The 19,549-nt window shown below is 35.2% G+C and overlaps 1 protein-coding gene and 1 long non-coding RNA gene across 2 annotated transcripts; both read right to left on the reverse strand.

Annotated features, from left to right (window-relative positions):
• Positions 1–5,663: 5,663 nt before the first annotated feature.
• Positions 5,664–8,161, reverse strand: LOC110730779. Its single transcript, XM_021910601.1, has 2 exons — positions 6,210–8,161; positions 5,664–6,162 (listed from the first exon to the last, which is right to left on the reverse strand). Exons 1-2 carry the CDS (start codon positions 8,159–8,161, stop codon positions 5,664–5,666), a joined length of 2,451 nt encoding a protein of 816 aa, XP_021766293.1.
• An 8,838-nt stretch (positions 8,162–16,999) lies between these two features.
• LOC110730884 lies at positions 17,000–17,818 on the reverse strand. Its single transcript, XR_002513170.1, has 2 exons — positions 17,499–17,818; positions 17,000–17,244 (listed from the first exon to the last, which is right to left on the reverse strand). It is a non-coding gene; the product is annotated as an uncharacterized LOC110730884 (long non-coding RNA).
• Positions 17,819–19,549: the final 1,731 nt, after the last annotated feature.

Here is a 19,549-nt window from a genome sequence, read left to right on the forward strand (position 1 = left end):
AGAAGAAGAAGAAGAAGAAGAAAATGAAAAAAATAGTTTTTTACTAGTGGAAAAATACAAAAAGACAACCCCCAAATGGCACCAGTTTAGACCAAATCGGTGCCAAAAACCGCCCTAAAATGCGCGGGATTTTAGACCAAGATTAATGGCATCGGTTCAGCTCAAACTGGTGCCAAAAATACAAAAGGGCACCGGTTTGAACCGGTTCCACTGAACCGGTCCAACCTTTAAAAAAAAACGAAACATTTAACCCTAAACCCCCTAATATCTTGGTTCTCTCCGCCTCCAATCCCCATTTCCTCTCCTCTTCTTCTCTCTCCTCTCCCTTCTCTTTCAATTCCTCTCTCTCTCTCTCTTCGTTCTTCGTTCTTCTTTCTTCTTTCATATCCATCTTCATCTTCTTTCATCTCCCTTCGATCTCCTCTCTCTCTCTCTCTCTTCGTTCTTCTTGCATCTCCATCTTCATCTTCTTTCATCAAAGGTTCTATCTCCTCTCCCCTTAGATCTACAGCAACCAAAGCCGCCACCGCAACAACAGCCGCCGCCACCACGACCACAAAGTTCGAGCACCACCACCGGCATCAACATCAACAACAAATTCTGGGATTTTTTTCAAGTTCTGGTTTTTTTCGATTTTAATTGTTTTTTTTCGATTCAAATTTTTCGATTTTGGTTTTTTTTTGTATTTGGTTTTTTTTTCGATTTTGGTTTTTATTTACGATTTTGGTTTTTTTTCAATTTGTGGGATTTTTTTTTCGATTTTGGTTTCCTGGGTTTCAATTTTGATTTTAATTTTTGATTTTGGTTTTTTTTTTGTTCCGATTTCTGGGATTTTGTTTTTGATTTTGGTTTTTTGGGTTTCAATTTTGATTTTGATTTTGATTTTTGATTTTTGTTTTTGTTTTTGATTTCTGAGATTTTGTTTTTGATTTTGGTTTTTTTGGGTTTCAATTTTAATTGGTTTTTTTTTTACAGTTTGATTTTGTTTTTTTTCGATTTTTGGTTTTTTTTCGATTTCATTTTTAGTTTTTTTTTTTCGATTTTGATATTTTTTTAATTTCGATTTCAATTTCTGTTTTTTTTTCCTTGGTTTGAATTAAAGCTTTTTTTCTGGGTTTGAATTGTTTGGATTGAATTTCTGGGTTTTTTTGGCCAGAAATTTTCTTGTATGGTGCTAAGTGCACTCATGCTAATACTTCAGGGTGTTTTGGCTATTTTTCTTAGTTTAGGGTGCTGAGTGCACCCAAGCCAAAGTTCAGAGTGTTGAGGCCAATTTTGCCTAATTAAATAGGTCAAGTTAGTGTTGAGAATTCCAACATGAAAAAAACACGAATCAGCCTGCTTAAGGAAATTAATTAATAATTTATGGAGCTTTTATATATATATATATATATATATATATATATTTATCACACGACTCGAAAAAAAAAAAACACAAAAACGCGGGTTATTGTTAATAGCTTTTCGACACCTTTAGTTTATGGGTCAATACGACATGTTTATTCAACGGGTCAGGTTAGTATTGAGATCCTCAAACCCGTTAAACTACAAACATGAACACAAAAACGAGTGACACGACACATCACATTTACCATCACATTAGCAACATAACATCAACAACCACTACTAGAAAATAGGCGATTTCCAACGAAATTATTCCCTCCGAAACACCCAATTTTCTGTTGGAAAATGTGCTTCTAAGGGAATTTCGTCGAAAACTATCGTTGTAAAAGTTGTCAGAAAAACAAACTTTTTCAACGGAATTTCCATTGGAAGCACTTTTTCGACGACATTTACATAATTTAGCCAGAAATTTTCGATGAAAATTCGGTCGCAAAATGCTACAAATTTTTTTTAAAAAAAAATTCCCCACACCACTCTACCAGCCTCCCTAACCCGTACCACCACCATATTAGACGCCTAACACCACCCACAACCCGACCACCAAAATCTCCACCAGATTCCTACTACGACCCACCTCCCCACCCAAACCACATCCTAACCCACCAAATCCGAGTAAAACAACTTGCCAACTCTAACCCTAACAACTGGCCAGATCCACCCGAAAAATCTCCGTACACTAACCACACAACCATCACCACAATTCCCTAAACAAAGACAACCAACCACCACCGCAATTCCCTGAACTCAAACCACCCACCACCATCGCAATTCAACCACACATTAATGATAGGCCGTCGTCGAGGCTACCAAAGATAATGATTCCTATCTTGGTCTCACTAACAATAGTAAGGGTAAGAAAGGGTCGAACCCAAGAGAGGCGTTGAATCAACCACCGAGTACTACCGTTTTAATAAGCTAAATGAATTCTAAATTGGGTTGGTTTTGAGTAACTTCTTCTAATTCAACTCAACTAAAGCTAAGTGGAGATTAACAATATTAAGAGGAATCTAGGGCTTGGGTTATACCACTCAACTTCATCACAAATCACAATTAGCATGCAACAATCAAGGTAAAATGATGGGATAAATTAGGGGAAATCATCTAAAGCACCCAACTACTCTCTCAAGCTAGAGGGATTACTTGAATCATGAATACAACCTACTCTCGTGGTTACATAGCATAAAACAAGTGTTAAAGCATAATCACGATGACATAAACATTCCCTTGACCGGTAATCCCTATTCTCATGGCATTTCGGGTCAATCAAGCATAAGGGAGCTAACTCAAGTTCATCTCTCGATCCTTCGTTGAGAAAGCTTGGATAAATAGTTCTAGCAATGGCCATGTACAAGAACTAAGCATTTAAACCACTTAAGCTCAACTACTTAACATCCCACAACAACCAAATTCACACATGCAACAAGTAATTAGTGACTACATTGAGGGTTTACCCAAACCCTAGAATTTAGACTACTCACAATCCATGGAGGTTAAAGCAATTAAAGATTTCAAGCAATTCATGAACAAGTTCAAACTAAGGATTAAGCTAATTAACAATCTAAACATGCAAGAACTAGCAAATAATTAACAACAAAGTGAAGAGAAGTAGAAAAGATGAGTAAGAAATGGTTACTATGAAGCTTCAAAGTGAGCAACAATGGTGGATTTGTCTTCTACAATGATTGAATTTGAATGTTTCCAAGCTAATAATTGAGAACTAACTAATGATTTGAGAATTTAGTGTTCTAAGACTACAAACTAAGAGGAAAGCTCTAAAAAAACTGCATCCCCGTACAAATGAGCTCTAAAGGGGTATTTATATGACCCCCAAATAAAAAGGACGGAGAAAACAAGGAAGGAGTTCTACTGCAGGTCTGCACGGACGTGCCAGATTTGGCACGGACGTGCAAGGCTAAGCACGGTCGTGCCAAGTTTGGCACGGACGTGCAGGAGGGCCAAAATGGAGGCAGAAGCTTCTGCCAAGGTCTGCACGGACGTGCAGCTTTTGGCATGGACGTGCAGAATTGCAAGGACGTGCTATCATCTTGCACGTCCGTGCAGGATGCCCTGCCTAGACTGCTTAACTTTGGGAAGCTGTAACTTCTACGTTTCTTGTCGGAAATGGACTTGTGACCAGTCGTTGGAAAGCTCTTGAGACGAACTTTAATTTCCAATTTGAATCACTTCAAAAGGTTGATAAGATCAAAATTTATGGTTGGTTGAAGTTGACGCTTACGCAAACGACCTTTCAAGGTTCTCCAAAAGCTTTTCATTTCCCTTTAAGGCATTCCTCCTTCTTCCTCCATGGCTCTATCAACCAAGCTTGCTCTTATCCTTGCTCACTCATGCTTGATCATGTCCATAGTGCTAAAAATAGCTACATTACATCAAAAACACAAACAACCGGTGAAGCATGGATGGTACAAAATTTGCATAAAAATAGGATAAAAAATGAACTTTGATGTCAATTAATAACGAAAACAAGGTTCAAAAGTACCCTAAAATCATGCCAAATAATAAATTATCAAATCCCCCCAAGCTAAGCTTTTGCTCGTCCTCAAGCAAAACAAACATGTCGAATCAAAGGAGGAAAACGACTTGCTAACATCAATCCAAGGAAAGGCAACAAGGAGGAAGCATAAATACACAAATCTGCATGGTGACAGCCATCATCACTTTTAGCACAAGTGAGAAGCAATTTAAACCTCTAAGTCGCCTTAGAGGACGAGTTTTTATCTCGTGAGGGTTTCCATTGAGCTTAACCCACAACTCACACAAACCACAACAAAACTATCAAACTACACAAGTTCCGATGTTATTATCACCCAAGTCAACTCATCGAGATATAAATCACAAGCAAGACAAATGAGCGACTTTCAAGAATTACCAATCATACAAATGTGCACATGAGTTGGGGGTAAAGAGGAGGACTAAGCAAGATTGCACTAGGATACTTCTTTAGACCTTTTACTAGTTCATTAGAGCACACCTAGATATTCCAAAGTTTCAACAAGCCCTTTTTCGGTTATAAAATCTCAAAATGCTAGTCCACTTACCAAAATGCACACCCAAGGCCTCTTAACTACACTCTAAATCGGGAATTTCATAAGAAACAATGATGTAAACAAGGTGTGGGAGGCATCCACTAGTTGACCTCTAAAGAAGAAAATTTTGATAATTTTCGAGAGTCTCCCTTTTTATTCATTGTTCTATGCTCTTCTTTTCTTCTTTTTTTTTCAACTTTCAATGCTCTCGCCTCTTTTAACTGTGAGCGGCTCTTTCTTTTATTAAGAACATGTGACTTATTATGCCACTTATTACACATGATACAAATATAACCAATTCCCTAATAGAGTTTCATTTCGGGGAGGAAAGGAGGCACATTAAGGGCACAAGGGACCGCAATTCAATTCAAACATATCCTACTTGAGCGAATTAGACAATATCCTATACTGGGTGTGCAATTGAGCATTCATTGGCTTTCATTTCATATACACTAATGCAATCAAGATTAATAGACCTCTAAATGACCCCATCTCTTGCATACACCCTTCTAAGAGAACTAGTACTCATCGCTCAAGAGTCAAGCAAGAAAAACATATAAGCATTGTCATTTGAGTCTCAACCTTGGGAAATTTTTTTTTTTTTTTTCATTTTTCAATTTTTTCAAAATTTTTTTTGAAGAGAAAGCGAAAATATTCACATTACTAACTAGAGAGGGAACACTAATATTCACATGACAAGAGGTTTGGATTTCAAGGAAGCTAAATTGGATTAAGGGTCTTGGATATTAGGGAAATGAAACAACCAAAACAAACACAACCAAACAAACCAACATGTCAAGAAGGCATGCAAATGACTCCCCCCAAGTTATCATAAACATTGTCCTCAATGTTAAGCAATAAAAGCTCATAAAAAAAAGGAGAAAGAAGACTAACTCAAGGATCGGGTCTTCTTCGACGCTTGAACCTCCTTGGTACCCTTTGTTCCTGTTGGTTGTTGTTGGAAGACATGCACTTTGTGCTGTTTTTTTTTTTTTCTTCTTTTGTTTTTTCTTTTTTTTTTTTTTTTTTTTTTTAAGTTAATCCACTACAAAAATATTCGGGTTGCCTCCCGGAAGCGCTTCTTTAACGTCACTAGCTTGACGAAATTGCGCTATCCAAAATTAGGGAGGGTCAAGGCACACCTTTTTGACCCATCTCATTGTTCCCACACACTTGCCATTTTCCTTAGGCAAAATAATCACATTGCTATCATCACTAGAAATGCAACCAAACATCTTGTCTATCAACTTGATCTTGTTTTTTCTTTTTCTTCTTGGCCCTCTCTTGCTTTTTCACCTCCGGAGCATGAGTCGATTCATCTTGTGACTCCTCCATGTCTTCTTTCAAAATTTTAACCAAAACATCAACCCGATGAACTTGTTTAACCATGGGGTCATTCAACGTTTCCGGAAATGAGAAAGAGATTCTTTCATGCCCAACATGTAAGGTAAGTCGCCCTTGTTTCATGTCAATATTAACACCCGCGGTTTTCAAAAAGGGCCTACCCAATATGATAGGAATTTTGAAATCCTCATCCATCTCCATGATTACAAAATCACAAGGCACAAGAACCTTCCCCACTTGAATTGGGATGTCCTTCAAGACTCCCAATGGGACTTTAACCGAGCGGTCGGCTAGTTGGATTGACATTTTGGTGGGGCTAATCTCCCCAAGATTTAATCTTTTTGCCATAGAGAGAGGCATAAGGCTAACACTAGCCCCAAGATCACACAAAGCATTTGTTGATTCAAGATCTCCAACCTTAACCGGTTAGCAAAACTACCGGGGTCACCAAACTTCTCGGGAAGCTCATTTTGAGGAATAGCACTTATCTCCGTTGGAAGAGAGATAGAATCACTCTCCTCAAGCCTACTCTTGTTAGAAAGAATATTTTTCAAAAACTTTGCATATGTAGGCATTTGAGACAAAGCATGGAGAAGTGGAATGTTTGATTGAAGTCCTTCCATTTCATCAAGGAACTTAGAAAGTTTCTCATTTAGCATATTCTCTATCATTCTATGAGGGAATGGAATATGAGGCTCATATGCTCTCAATGGAGCTTGACTCTTCACTTCTCCCTCATCTCTCTTTGAGGCACCCTCATCACTCATTTTTGACCTTCCTCTCGCCTCCTCACTCACTTCATTTTCAAACTCACTTTCATCTACCCAACTATCTCCCTCATCTCCCTTTTTGGCAACATTTTCTCTCATAATTGGAGTTTCATACCCCCCTTCCATAATCAAGGTGATTGATTTCGCTTGCTCTTTTGGATTCATTATCGTTGTGCTTGGAAATTGACCACCGGGGTTAGAGGTGCACCCAACTTGTTGTACAATTTGAGATAATTGACTTTCAATCATCTTGTTGTGTGCTTGGAGTTGTTGAATTGAGCTACTAACTTCCCCATTGATCTTGATTTGTTGGGTCATGAAGGTTTCCAAAACGGATTCAATGTTGGATTTTGGAGGAGGAGGGGCTTGATTGTATTGGGGTCTTTGTTGGACATTGTCTCTTTGATTGGGGTGGCGATAGGGAGCTTGTTGTTGTGTAGGGGGTTGATTGTAAGGAGGAGCTTGGTTGTAATTGTTTTGAGGAGGGGGAGCTTGATTGGGTTGTTTCCACCCAAAATTTGGATGTTGTTTCCAACCTTGGTTAAAAGTTTGGGAGTAAGGATCATTCCTACCAAGTGAAGCCACATGCTCCGTTGTAGTGTTGCAATAGGATGCCAAGTGGTCATTTCCTCCACAAGTCTCACAAGACATGACTTGTGGGGAGAAGCTACCGGGGACATTGTTCACTTGATCTAGCTTTCGAGCTAACATATCAACCTTGGAAGCAATAAGATCTATTGCTTCAAGATCATGCTTACCGCCCTTCTTGGGTTGACCTTGCCTTTTATCACCTCCATAAGCATAATGCTTAGCCACTTCCTCAATCATTTTGTAGGCCTCGTCAACCGATAGCTTTTTAAGGCTACCTCCGGCTCCCGAATCAAGGTTGGCCCTTGAGGTAGGAGTAAGACCATCATAGAAGCTTTGCACTATGATCCATGAGGTGAAACCGTGGTGAGGGCATGCTCTAGTATAATCTTTGAACCGCTCCCATGCTTCACTCAAAGTTTCATCAACCTCTTGGTTAAAGTTTGTGATCTTTCGTCTTAATTCAGCGGTTTTCTCGGGAGGGCAATACTTCCCAAGAAAAGCTCTAGTCACCTCATCCCAAGTACTCAAAGACCCCTCTTCAACCGTTCTCAACCAATTCTTTGCTTTGTCTCGAAGGGAGAATTGAAACATGTGCATCCAAATAAACTCTTCCGAAATGTTGTTTTGCTTGATAGTTGTACACAATTCAAGAAAGTTGTCCAAATGAGCAAAAGGACACTCATAAGGACTACCCCCAAATTGATCGCTTTGAATCATGCGGATGAGTTGTGGTGAAAGCTCAAAGTTGTTTGCATTCGTGGTGGGAAGACGTATGCTACTCCGAAGTTGGAATGCGTTGGGGTGGTCATAGTCTCTTAACAATGGTTGAGGAGGATTCTCTCCCATGTTATCTTCTTCGTTAGCTCCAAAAACCTCTTCCGGATCGGAATCCGAATATACAATGGAAAACTCGGGTGTGCCTTGCAAGAGTCTCCTCACGTTTCTCAAAGTCCAATTTAGCTCTGGATCAACGGGAATAAGTGGTGATTGCTTACTCTTTCGTGTCATGCAAAGTCAAACAAAGCTAAGAAAAACTTTAGCAATGACTATCGCAAGTTAAACACACATAAACAAAAATTAAGGTAAGAAAACTACTATACATATACACACATCTAGTCTCATTCAACAATAATACATTCAATGTGACTTTGCCTCCCCGGCAACGGCGCCAAAATTTGATAGGCCGTCGTCGAGCCTACCAAAGATAATGATTCCTATCTTGGTCTCACTAACAATAGTAAGGGTAAGAAAGGGTTGAACCCAAGAGAGGCGTTGAATCAACCACCGAGTACTACCGTTTAAATAAGCTAAATGAATTCTAAATTGGGTTGGTTTTGAGTAACTTCTTCTAATTCAACTCAACTAAAGCTAAGAGGAGATTAACAATATTAAGAGGAATCTAGGGCTTGGGTTATACCACTCAACTTCATCACAAATCACAATTAGCATGCAACAATCAAGGTAAAATGATGGGATAAATTAGGGGAAATCATCTAAAGCACCCAACTACTCTCTCAAGCTAGAGGGATTACTTAAATCATGAATACAACCTACTCTCGTGGTTACATAGCATAAAACAAGTGTTAAAGCATAATCACGATGACATAAACATTCCCTTGACCGGTAATCCCTATTCTCATGGCATTTCGGGTCAATCAAGCATAAGGGAGCTAACTCAAGTTCATCTCTCAATCCTTCGTTGAGAAAGCTTGGATAAATAGTTCTAGCAATGGCCATGTACAAGAACTAAGCATTTAAACCACTTAAGCTCAACTACTTAACATCCCACAACAACCAAATTAACACATGCAACAAGTAATTAGTGACTACATTGAGGGTTTACCCAAACCCTAGAATTTAGACTACTCACAATCCATGGAGGTTAAAGCAATTAAAGATTTCAAGCAATTCATGAACAAGTTCAAACTAAGGATTAAGCTAATTAACAATCTAAACATGCAAGAACTAGCAAATAATTAACAACAAAGTGAAGAGAAGTAGAAAAGATGAGTAAGACATGGTTACTGTGAAGCTTCAAAGTGAGCAACAATGGTGGATTTGTCTTCTACAATGATTGAATTTGAATGTTTCCAAGCTAATAATTGAGAACTAACTAATGATTTGAGAATTTAATGTTCTAAGACTACAAACTAAGAGGAAAGCTCTAAAAAAACTGCATCCCCGTACAAATGAGCTCTAAAGGGGTATTTATATGACCCCCAAATAAAAAGGACGGAGAAAACAAGGAAGGAGTTCTACTACAGGTCTGCACGGACGTGCCAGATTTGGCACGGACGTGCAAGGCTAAGCACGGCCGTGCCAAGTTTGGCACGGACGTGCAGGAGGGCCAAAATGGAGGCAGAAGCTTCTGCCAAGGTCTGCACGGACGTGCAGCTTTTGGCATGGACGTGCAGAATTGCACGGACGTGCTATCATCTTGCACGTCCGTGCAGGATGCCCTGCCTAGACTGCTTAACTTTGGGAAGCTGTAACTTCTACGTTTCTTGTCGGAAATGGACTTGTGACCAGTCGTTGGAAAGCTCTTGGAACGAACTTTAATTTCCAATTTGAATCACTTCAAAAGGTTGAGAAGATCAAAAGTTATGGTTGGTTGAAGTTGACGCTTACGCAAACGACCTTTCAAGGTTCTCCAAAAGCTTTTCATTTCCCTTTAAGGCATTCCTCCTTCTTCCTCCATGGCTCTATCAACCAAGCTTGCCCTTATCCTTGCTCACTCATGCTTGATCATGTCCATAGTGCTAAAAATAGCTACATTACATCAAAAACACAAACAACCGGTGAAGCATGGATGGTACAAAATTTGCATAAAAATAGGATAAAAAATGAACTTTGATGTCGAATAATAACGAAAACAAGGTTCAAAAGTACCCTAAAATCATGCCAAATAACAAATTATCAATTATCATAAAAAAAATTTTAAAAAAATCTCAAAACCAAAATAGAAAAAAGAAAAGAAAAAAAAAACACACCTTGAATTCCAACAACAAAACCTCGAAATTGGCTTGAATTTGAGTTTTAAAGATCAAATTCGACCATGAAAATTCTAAGAGGGTATTAAAGGTCAAATTCAATCATGAATACTCTATGGTTGAAGTTGACATGAAAAACCTTAGTTTGTTCAAAAAATTAAAACCCTAGTCGAGTTTTCATGCATGAGGTGTTGTAGCGAACTTTTAACGGTGCGTTTTGTGAGAAAGAAAGAAAAAAGGGGAAAAAATCGAGTGGGGTTAGGGGTTTAGGTCTGGGCCTATGGTATTTTGGGATAGAGAAGGAGAAACCCTTGACATATTAAAATAAAATAAAAAAAAGAGAGAGAGAGAGAGAGGGAGAAGAGGGGAAAGAGAGAAGTGATCAAAGAGGGGGGGCTCACTAAGTTCTCGATTAGGTTAAAGAGATTTTAGGGTTTGTTTTGTATTTTTTAATTAATCAGTTGATCAGAATTAATCCATCAAAAATTTCCGAAATATGAATCCGTCGGAAAGTACAAATATTCCGATATAATGGATTATTATTCCATCGGAAATATTTCCGAAATATTTTTGACGAAATATTAGAGTTCGTAAAAAATTCACGACGGATTATATTTCAGTCGAAAATTTTGGTTTTTCTGAAAAAATTACGTGTCTGTCAAAACTTATCCATCGACAATCGACTGTTTTTTATAGTAAACAACAACATGCAGAAGGAGTGCGTGGTAGGAGGAGTAGTAGTAGTAGCAGCGGTAGTAATAGTACTAGTCATGTCTAAAGAGCTATTTTGACCTGGCCTTTTGGTATATACATTGGTAGTAAGTACTATAGCTAGACTGTGTTATATTTATTTGAAATCATTTGTGTAGCTATAGTTTTCCATGTTGTAGCTTGAGTTAAACTTAGCCTCGTTCACTTCACCTTATTTTTGCTAAATTGAAATTATTTTTATTGAACTGAAATTATTTTTGCAAAACTTAAATTATTTTTACTGAATTGAAATTAATTTTACTGAACTAAAATTATTTTTGCTGAATTTAAATTAATTTTTACTAAATCTCTATTATATTCCCTCTTTAAAGTTACTGATTTTTACTGAACAGAAAATATTTCTACTAAATTAAAATTAATTTTAGTAAACTGAACTTATTTTTACAGAATTGAAATTATTTTTACTGAACTAAACTTATTTTTACTGAACTAAAATTATTTTTATTGATTTTTATTTTTAGAATATTATTTTTTATTTCTTTTAAGGTGAAGTGAACAGGGTCTTCGGCTATATTTGCAACACTAATTATAATGGAGCTAAAACTAGTAAGTTTTTCAAACTGTAAAGGCAGTTGATTGATTGAATTATTTGACAGTATTAAGGGGCTGAAATAATGTACATCTAATTTTTATTTGTTAGGAACATTAATAAAGGAAAATATGTACACAAATCATTTTAGGGGTATAAATGACTGCACACTATTTTTAAAAGTTTAAAAAAGAGTTAATTAACATTAATGGGGGCAATTAAGTAAATAAATATTTTAGAGGTTCTAATTGTTCAAATACTATTCATAAGATTGTCCACATACTATTCATAAAAGTTATCTCATACTTCTACTTTTTAAAATGTAGGGAAACGATGATAGAAAATGAAGATAAAGATATGTCAAATAGGAAGTTTATGGCTCTTAAATTGAGATGAAAAGCGAGAGTGAGAGACTGCTCGAGTTGTTAGAGCTTCCTTCCAATTTTCATGAGATCTTAGGTTCAATTCTCGTCACTCATCCTAGAGATTGTTAAACACCAAAAAAAATTGAGATGAAAATAAAGCGAGATACAAAGGCTTTCTTGTCCATATATATTATGAGCACCAGCCACGATATTTCTTGGTGCCTAGTACTTGATTCTTATGTCGCATATGTTAGGATAGTGTCTTAGTTTTAATTCATAGTGTAGAATTGTGTAATTTTCCTTGAGTAGAGTGATTTCCATTGAACAATATTTATAGGGTTACAATGAGAAACCTAATCATATTAGGTAACTATAAGATATGTACAGATATTAAAGATAATCTTATACAAAATATATCCTAAACCTAGGATGAGAATATTCTATTGATATTCTCTATCACACCCCCGCAGTCAGAGTAGGAGAAAATCGGATGCTCACACTGGATCTGAATCACGCATCGAACGGTAAGGATAGTATAGTAACCCAGGGCCGTAGCAAGGGGAGGGCAGCTGGGGCGGCTGCCTGGGCCCCTTGTTAAAAAGTCCTGTTTCAATACAATACAAGGCCCCAAATAAATATAATTCATACTAAATAATATTACGTATATATACATTTAACAAAAAAAAAAAAAAAGGAAAGAAAGCAAGATGCGTGTACAGTACAACACTAAAATAGTACTGTAGAATTCCAAAATATCAAATGGCATTTTTGGTAAACTTATTTCTTCCCTAATTTTTTGCCCAAATTATTCACTTTCCCAAGTGAATTTGATTAAGAAAAAAAAGTCATTAATTTTAATTGTATCCGCAATTTTGGTAATTTTATTTTTCAAAATGTATCTCATTACAATCTTCGATTAGTTAAATTCCTTCTCTTTCGTGATTCAATTGAAGATGAAAACTATATAAACGGTCATTTTACTCTTAAATTTTCAACGGGATTAATCTAATTATATATAATTCTCTTTGCATACCCTACTTTTTTTTTTGAACGGTGAATACACGACTTTATTCATCAAGATCTCTTCTTTATATTAAATTATATTTTTCTTTGTATTAAAAAAATCTAATGGATTGGTTGGATACTTGGTTTGAATGGTTCGGCTAGTGTAATTACTTCAACGAGAGTTACGAGAATGTTATTTCAATGTTTTTATGAAATTTGATGTTTTTAAAGATTATTGATCATAATAAAATATTTTTGCATACCCCAATTTTTTGAAATTTCATATAGTATATGTGAATTAGGGCCCCGATTTATGTTTTTTCCCTAGGCCACCGAAATCTCATAAACGGGCCTGTAGTAACCCATGATCAAAAGAGTAGTAGACGTGTGCTGGTGATGACGATGAGAAGCAACAACCACGACCTACGTATAGTAGAGATATGCGCTTTTAGGCCGAAGTAGAAGAGTCACGCATATACTTGGGCCAAGTTGCAGATCCAGAGAAGAATAAGTTAAGGGATCGAACCATCATCGGGGAGAAGACACTACACTACTACGTGAAATCACAGTTGAAGAAAAACAGATAAAATTGCGCAGGAAAAGATTAAATCCCACCGCTGTGAAATTAATCAATTCTCAAAAGAGAAACTAGGTAGCAAGAATTAATACTCTACAAAGATTCCAAGTGCTGCAACAATAAAAGGAGCTAACTTGATAGCAAAAGAGATGTGCAAAAGTTGACCTTATTGTGACATATATACCGCCACCAAAACAAAATCTATGTGATTATGTGTTAAAAAAAAACCAATGAGGCAATGTAAGAATCATTGTTGGTCATGGGGAGGTGGAAATAGAGTGCGGCACATGGAGTAGGTTGGCATATGTGGTTACTGCCAGTAGTGGGAGGCGGTAGTGTATGCGATTGCCAACAACGATGGAGGAGGCTTTTGCGATTGCTACTGTTGGTAGGAGGCGCAAGGTTACATAAAGATTCTAAAAAAACTTTGAGAAAAGAAAAAAAAATCTATATGTGTGTTTGCGAAAGCATAAAAAAATTTGTATATCCTGACGGTGGGTTTAATTTTCTAACCCACCGGCAAGGTGAGAATTTTAGTATATGATCCCAAAATCTAACCTAAGTTGTGATACCGTGTAGAATTGTGTAATTCTCTTTGAGTAGAGTGATTTCCATTGATCAATATTTATAGGGTTACAATGAGAAATCTAATCATATTAGGTAACTATAAGATATGTACAGATATTAAAGATAATCTTATACAAAATATACCCTAAATCTAGGATGAGAATATTTTATAGATATTCTCTATCACATAGACCTTGTCAAACTAGTAGACGTGAACAACCAAAAACCTAACTAGTTTGCAAGTTGCAAGTGTTCAATAATATCTAAGAAAGAACTCTATATCATGAATGTCAACTAATTAAAAACAATACGAGTAGTCATTATTGGTCAACATACTGGCCATGGGTGGCGTCAACAGTCAACGGCAAGAGGAACATAGATTAGGCAACAACTTCTAGTTCTAGCTTGTAAAAAAAACCCAACTTCTTGACTTTTCATCATGGACTAACAATAATTGTGACTATATTCGTAGTAACTACTTTGGATCCTTGGCATACATTTTTATATAAACTAGCTAGGGCGGTTAATGTACGTGATGTGCGCCTCATAGACTCATAGCTAGTCCGGTTCGATGAGCTATTTCGATTAGACCTTATGCCACAAAGTTAATTATTGGCAACTTTAACGAGGAAAAAAATGTTAAAAATTATTTTTAGGGGTATAAATGTACGTCTCCACACTATTATTATAAGTTTAAAAAAACAATTAACATTAATAGAGAAAATAAGTAAGCAAACATTTTAGAGGATTAATTGTCCAAACACTATTCAAAAGATTTACCTCATACTTTTTAGGTAGACAAATATTGTTAAACAACAACTATTTACATTAGTATTATTTTTACTCTCCATATTTTTTTACTAATTTACTTTTTGTGGCATGGCCTTAATCCTAATGTTAAAGAATTAAAATCAATTGTATGTAGTTTTGCCATCTTCAAATAATAAGGAAGAAGCATTTATAATACTCAACCTTTGTTTAACAAAATGGTGGCATTTTAATCATTACCATCTACAATGCATACAAGCCTTTGATCATTAATCTTTTAAAATTAATATCAGTACAATTAAAATAATAAACAAAACTAGATATAGTTTTCTACAGTGGAATTTTATTAGATTTGTTTCGATGAGTAGAATCAAAATTTTCGCTTTATAACTTCTAATTATTGTTTGTGATTAAATATACTATTGGTCAATGTTTAAGCATTGGGTCCGTGCATAAAGCAAATAATGGGACAAACATAAAACAACAAATTTGAATGGCAATATAATAGTATAGGCAATCAATATACCTCAAAGAAAATTTAATTCTAGATTAATTAAGGTTAATGCTATACATAACCCTAATGGACTATATATAAGCATTAAAAAAACTCTAGAAAATGGAATTCATGACAAAAACATGCATAGATCAGTGTAATTAGTGTGTTTTTGTCATGATTTTCTAAGTGTAAACAATTTTCAACAGTTGCCCTAAGGGATATGTATAGCATTTTTCATACATTAATTAATTACACCCTCTACTCTTTTTTTTTGTCCCATTAACGTAATTTTTTTTTTAGCAGGTAACAATGCACCATTATATATATACATATATACATATATATATATGTATATATACACATATATATATATATGTATATATATATATATACGTATATATATATATATGTATGTACATATATATATACATATATATACATACATATATATACATAATAACACATTTAGTTTTAAAAGAATGCACCTTTCAGTATAGAATTAATATATCATATAATCATATAACTAATATATAAAGCTAAACTTTTAGCCAGGTCACGACGTTGCGACACTTGGCGTTCCAACTTTTCACCAAGTGTCGCGCCACGTTGGAGCGATTTAAATAAACTTTATAAGATAAAAAAAATATATAGAATTTTATGATAAAATTGAAAGTTTAGAATTTTATTTTCGATAAAAGACCAATATTTCAGAGATACAAATTGAATTATAATTTTATTCAAAAAAATTATTAGATTATAATTCTTAAAAATTATCATATAAAATATATAAAGCTAAACTTTTAGCCAGGTCACGACGTTGCGACACTTGGCGTTCCAACTTTTCACTAAGTGTCGCGCCACGTTGGAGCGATTTAAATAAACTTCATAAGATAAAAAAAATATATAGAATTTTAGGATAAAATTTAAAGTTTAGAATTTTATTTTCGATAAAAGACCAATATTTCAAAGATACAAATTGAATTATAATTTTATTCAAAAAAATTATTAGATTATATATAATTCTTAAAAATTATCATATAAATTAAATTTTTTTATGACATAATATTTTTTTTGGAGTGAAGGAATTAGTTTAAAGTGTAAAACATCTATTTATAATATATACTAATAGGTTAAAATAATATACTTCACAACTAATAGAATTTTATTACTACATAGACCTATCAAATAGGGTTGAGTCATGAGTCATCTCGGATTGGGTCACTTTAGGTTACGAGTCAAGAAATGTTCCTTGCCCAAAGTTTTGGGTTCGGGTCAACTCAATGGGCTTTGAACATTTTCTTATTTAATTTATTATTTGTTTATTTTTTTTAAAATAGTAAATCGAATATTTCCACCAATATTAGTATTAATCATATATTATATGCCTACTAGATAGTAAATCGTCACAAAAGCACATCAATAAACTAATTTTTTATTAATTGTATATTTTAAAATTTGACATATAGATTAAAAATTTTATCTTTAAATTGAATAAACAAACAGGGCATCACACGTAGGGCTGGCAATCGGATCAGGTCGTGTCGGGTTCGTGTTCGGGTCAGCTGATTTCGGGTCAGCTACCCCCTGACCTGAACCTAATCCATTTAACATTTTGGGTTGAAAACCTCAACCTGAACCTGAATTTTTCGGGTTCGGGTCAACCCGAAAATGACCTGATTTGACCCAAAACTTTTTTAGGTCTTAAAAAAGGTTGATTTATTTGGGTTGGGTCAACCCAGCCAATCTGATTTATTCATTCAAAAGATTATTTTTTTTTGCAGTTCATTCAATTGCATTTTAAATTCTCAAGCAAAACAGAGATTCAAACCCAAACAAAATTGTCTAACAAAACTACTTAATAGATTACAAACCAAGTAGTCTACTTAACAAATTACAAATTGAATATCAAAAGCTATAGTGATTTAAATAAAATCTTCAATTCTCTTGGTTATGCCCACCCTCCATAGTGGAATGAATCTTCTCCTCTCTGTAAAGAAAGATGGATTTGAGTAGCCGCAACTTGCTGCCATAAAAAATAACACAAACAATAATTAAGAACAAAATTTCGTATGTAAAACCGTATAAATACAACTATTGATATTAATTAGCATGATAAATTCGTATAAAAACATGCAAAACAACAATTAACAACAGAAATCATAACAAATCAACAACAATTTAACATAAAATAACAACTATTATTAGCATATAAAACTGTACTTTAGCATGACCAAACCGTATTTTTCATAAAACAAATACATATAAAACAACAAATACCTTGAAATGATGAAGTAGATGTTGAGAAGAAGGTGAAGTGTTTAGCAGGAAGTATAGATTGATGAAAATCCAAGGATTAGAGAGGAATTTAGGGGATGAAAAAGATTAGAGAGTAGTTTAGGGATTTAAGAGAGAGAAATTTTTAGAGAGAGAAAGGGTGAGAAGCGGCTGAGTGAAGTGAAAAAGAAAGGAGAAGTTTAGGGTTTTTGGTTTTATTAGGATGGCTCATTTTGATTTGGGCTGTAGGTTTTCTTTGGGTTTTTTTTTATATATAAATAGATATTTTTGTTAACTTAAATGAGTTTGGGTTACCTATAATGATCTGATTTTTTTTTTTTTCGGGTTATATGGGTCATTTTCGGGTTAGGATTTCCAACCTTAACCTAACCCATTTAAAAATCAGGTCGGGTTCGTGTCAACCCATTTAAGTTTTCGGGTCGAAAACCTCAACCCTAGCCCGCTATTTTCAGGTCGGGTTCGGGTCGTGTTTTCGTGTCGGGTCAGATTTTGCCAGCCCTAATCACACGGGCACAAAACTAGTTAATATATAAAACTAAATTTTTAACTGACCATGAGACAGCGACACCTGACATTTCAACTTTTCGCCAAGTGGAAATGCCAAGTGTCGCGCCACGTAGGCAATATTTAAATAATATTATGACACATAGGATTTATTTTTAGATATTTTTCATGAATAAAAAAGTTATTATTTTTTATTATGATAAAAATTCGGACAAATTTTGTAGAATAAAAAAAAAAAGTTAGTTTTGAGTTTTATTTTCAATAAAATTTGGATTGATTTTTATGATAAAATTGTTGGTTTGGAGTTTTATTTCCGATAAAATACCAATATTTCATAAGTACAAAATAAATTATAAGATTAGTCAAATTACGAGACAGTGACACTTAGCGTTTCAACTTTTCACCAAAGTCGCACCACGTAGACAATAATTAAATATTTTATCAATCATATAAATTTATTTTTATATCATAATATTTTTTGAAGCGAATGAAGTAGGTCTTGTTCACTTCAGCTTAATTTCAGTTCAATTCAGCTCCAATCAGTTCAGTTTAGTTCAGTTCTTAATTTTCTTCTCTCATAAAATATTCAATTCAGCTTCATTCAGTAAATGAGAACAGGCTCGTAGTCCAAAACATGCAACTTTCATTTATAGTATACTCTAATTGATTGAAATAAAATATTTCACAATCTAATATGACTTTATTGTTGTATGTGTTTAGGGTATTTTTACCCTAGACACGTGGACCAATGAGAGCTCTCCACGTGTCGAGCTCAGGATGGCCCATGTGGCCTAACATCCTCTTGACACGTGGACCAATGAGAGATCGCCACGTGTCGAGTCTAGGATGGCCCATGTGGCTCAGCATCCTCTTGACACTTGGCGCCCTCAGATATGTTTCCGAAATGTCGGCCTTCAAAGACCCAGATTCCTAGGAGCGCCGTAAAACGGCGCAACCCACTAAAATCTAGGTCAAGTGACCTAGGTAGGGGCACTTTTCCCAACGACCCTATAAATAGGGGGATATTTCCCCATTTTGGGGACACATTCAATCATTTATTACACCATTATTCTCTCACATCAGAGAAAGACCTGAGCTTGGAATCCGAGCAGATCCCTACCTAAATTTTCGTTCTCTTTATTCCGTTTCAAGTTACTAACTTGACCGTCGGAGGCTGAGCTCCAACCACCCGGGAGTCTCCGTTATTTTGCAGGTGCAGCTCAGCCGGAATCAAACTTCGTGACGTAACTCTCCCAAGGGACAAAATCACCCAAAACATATGTAAACCTGTCAATCGGGTCGAGTCACTTCAGGATACAGGTCAAGAATTTTATAAAACCACATCAATTGCTTACTAATTTTGTATCAATAATACATTTTAAAAATTTGGTAAATAGAAAATAGAATTATCTTAAATAAATAAACGATTCGGGCATCGCACGGGGCATTAAACTAGTGCATATATAATCCTTTTCGTCTTTCTTATTTTAATTAAGAAACTTTTCATTTGACCCTAAATCTATATAATC

Source organism: Chenopodium quinoa, unplaced genomic scaffold (assembly GCF_001683475.1).
Source record: "Chenopodium quinoa cultivar QQ74 unplaced genomic scaffold, ASM168347v1, whole genome shotgun sequence".
In the NCBI taxonomy this organism is placed as follows: domain Eukaryota; kingdom Viridiplantae; phylum Streptophyta; class Magnoliopsida; order Caryophyllales; family Amaranthaceae; genus Chenopodium; species Chenopodium quinoa.

Coding starts and splice junctions, on each gene's coding strand:
- LOC110730779 (XM_021910601.1), bottom strand. CDS start 8,161: ATGACACGAAAGAGTAAGCAATCACCACTTATTCCCGTTGATCCAGAG. Junction 6,163..6,209: donor AGTTTTGCTAACCGGTTAAG/GTTGGAGATCTT, acceptor TCTTGGGGCTAG/TGTTAGCCTTATGCCTCTCT.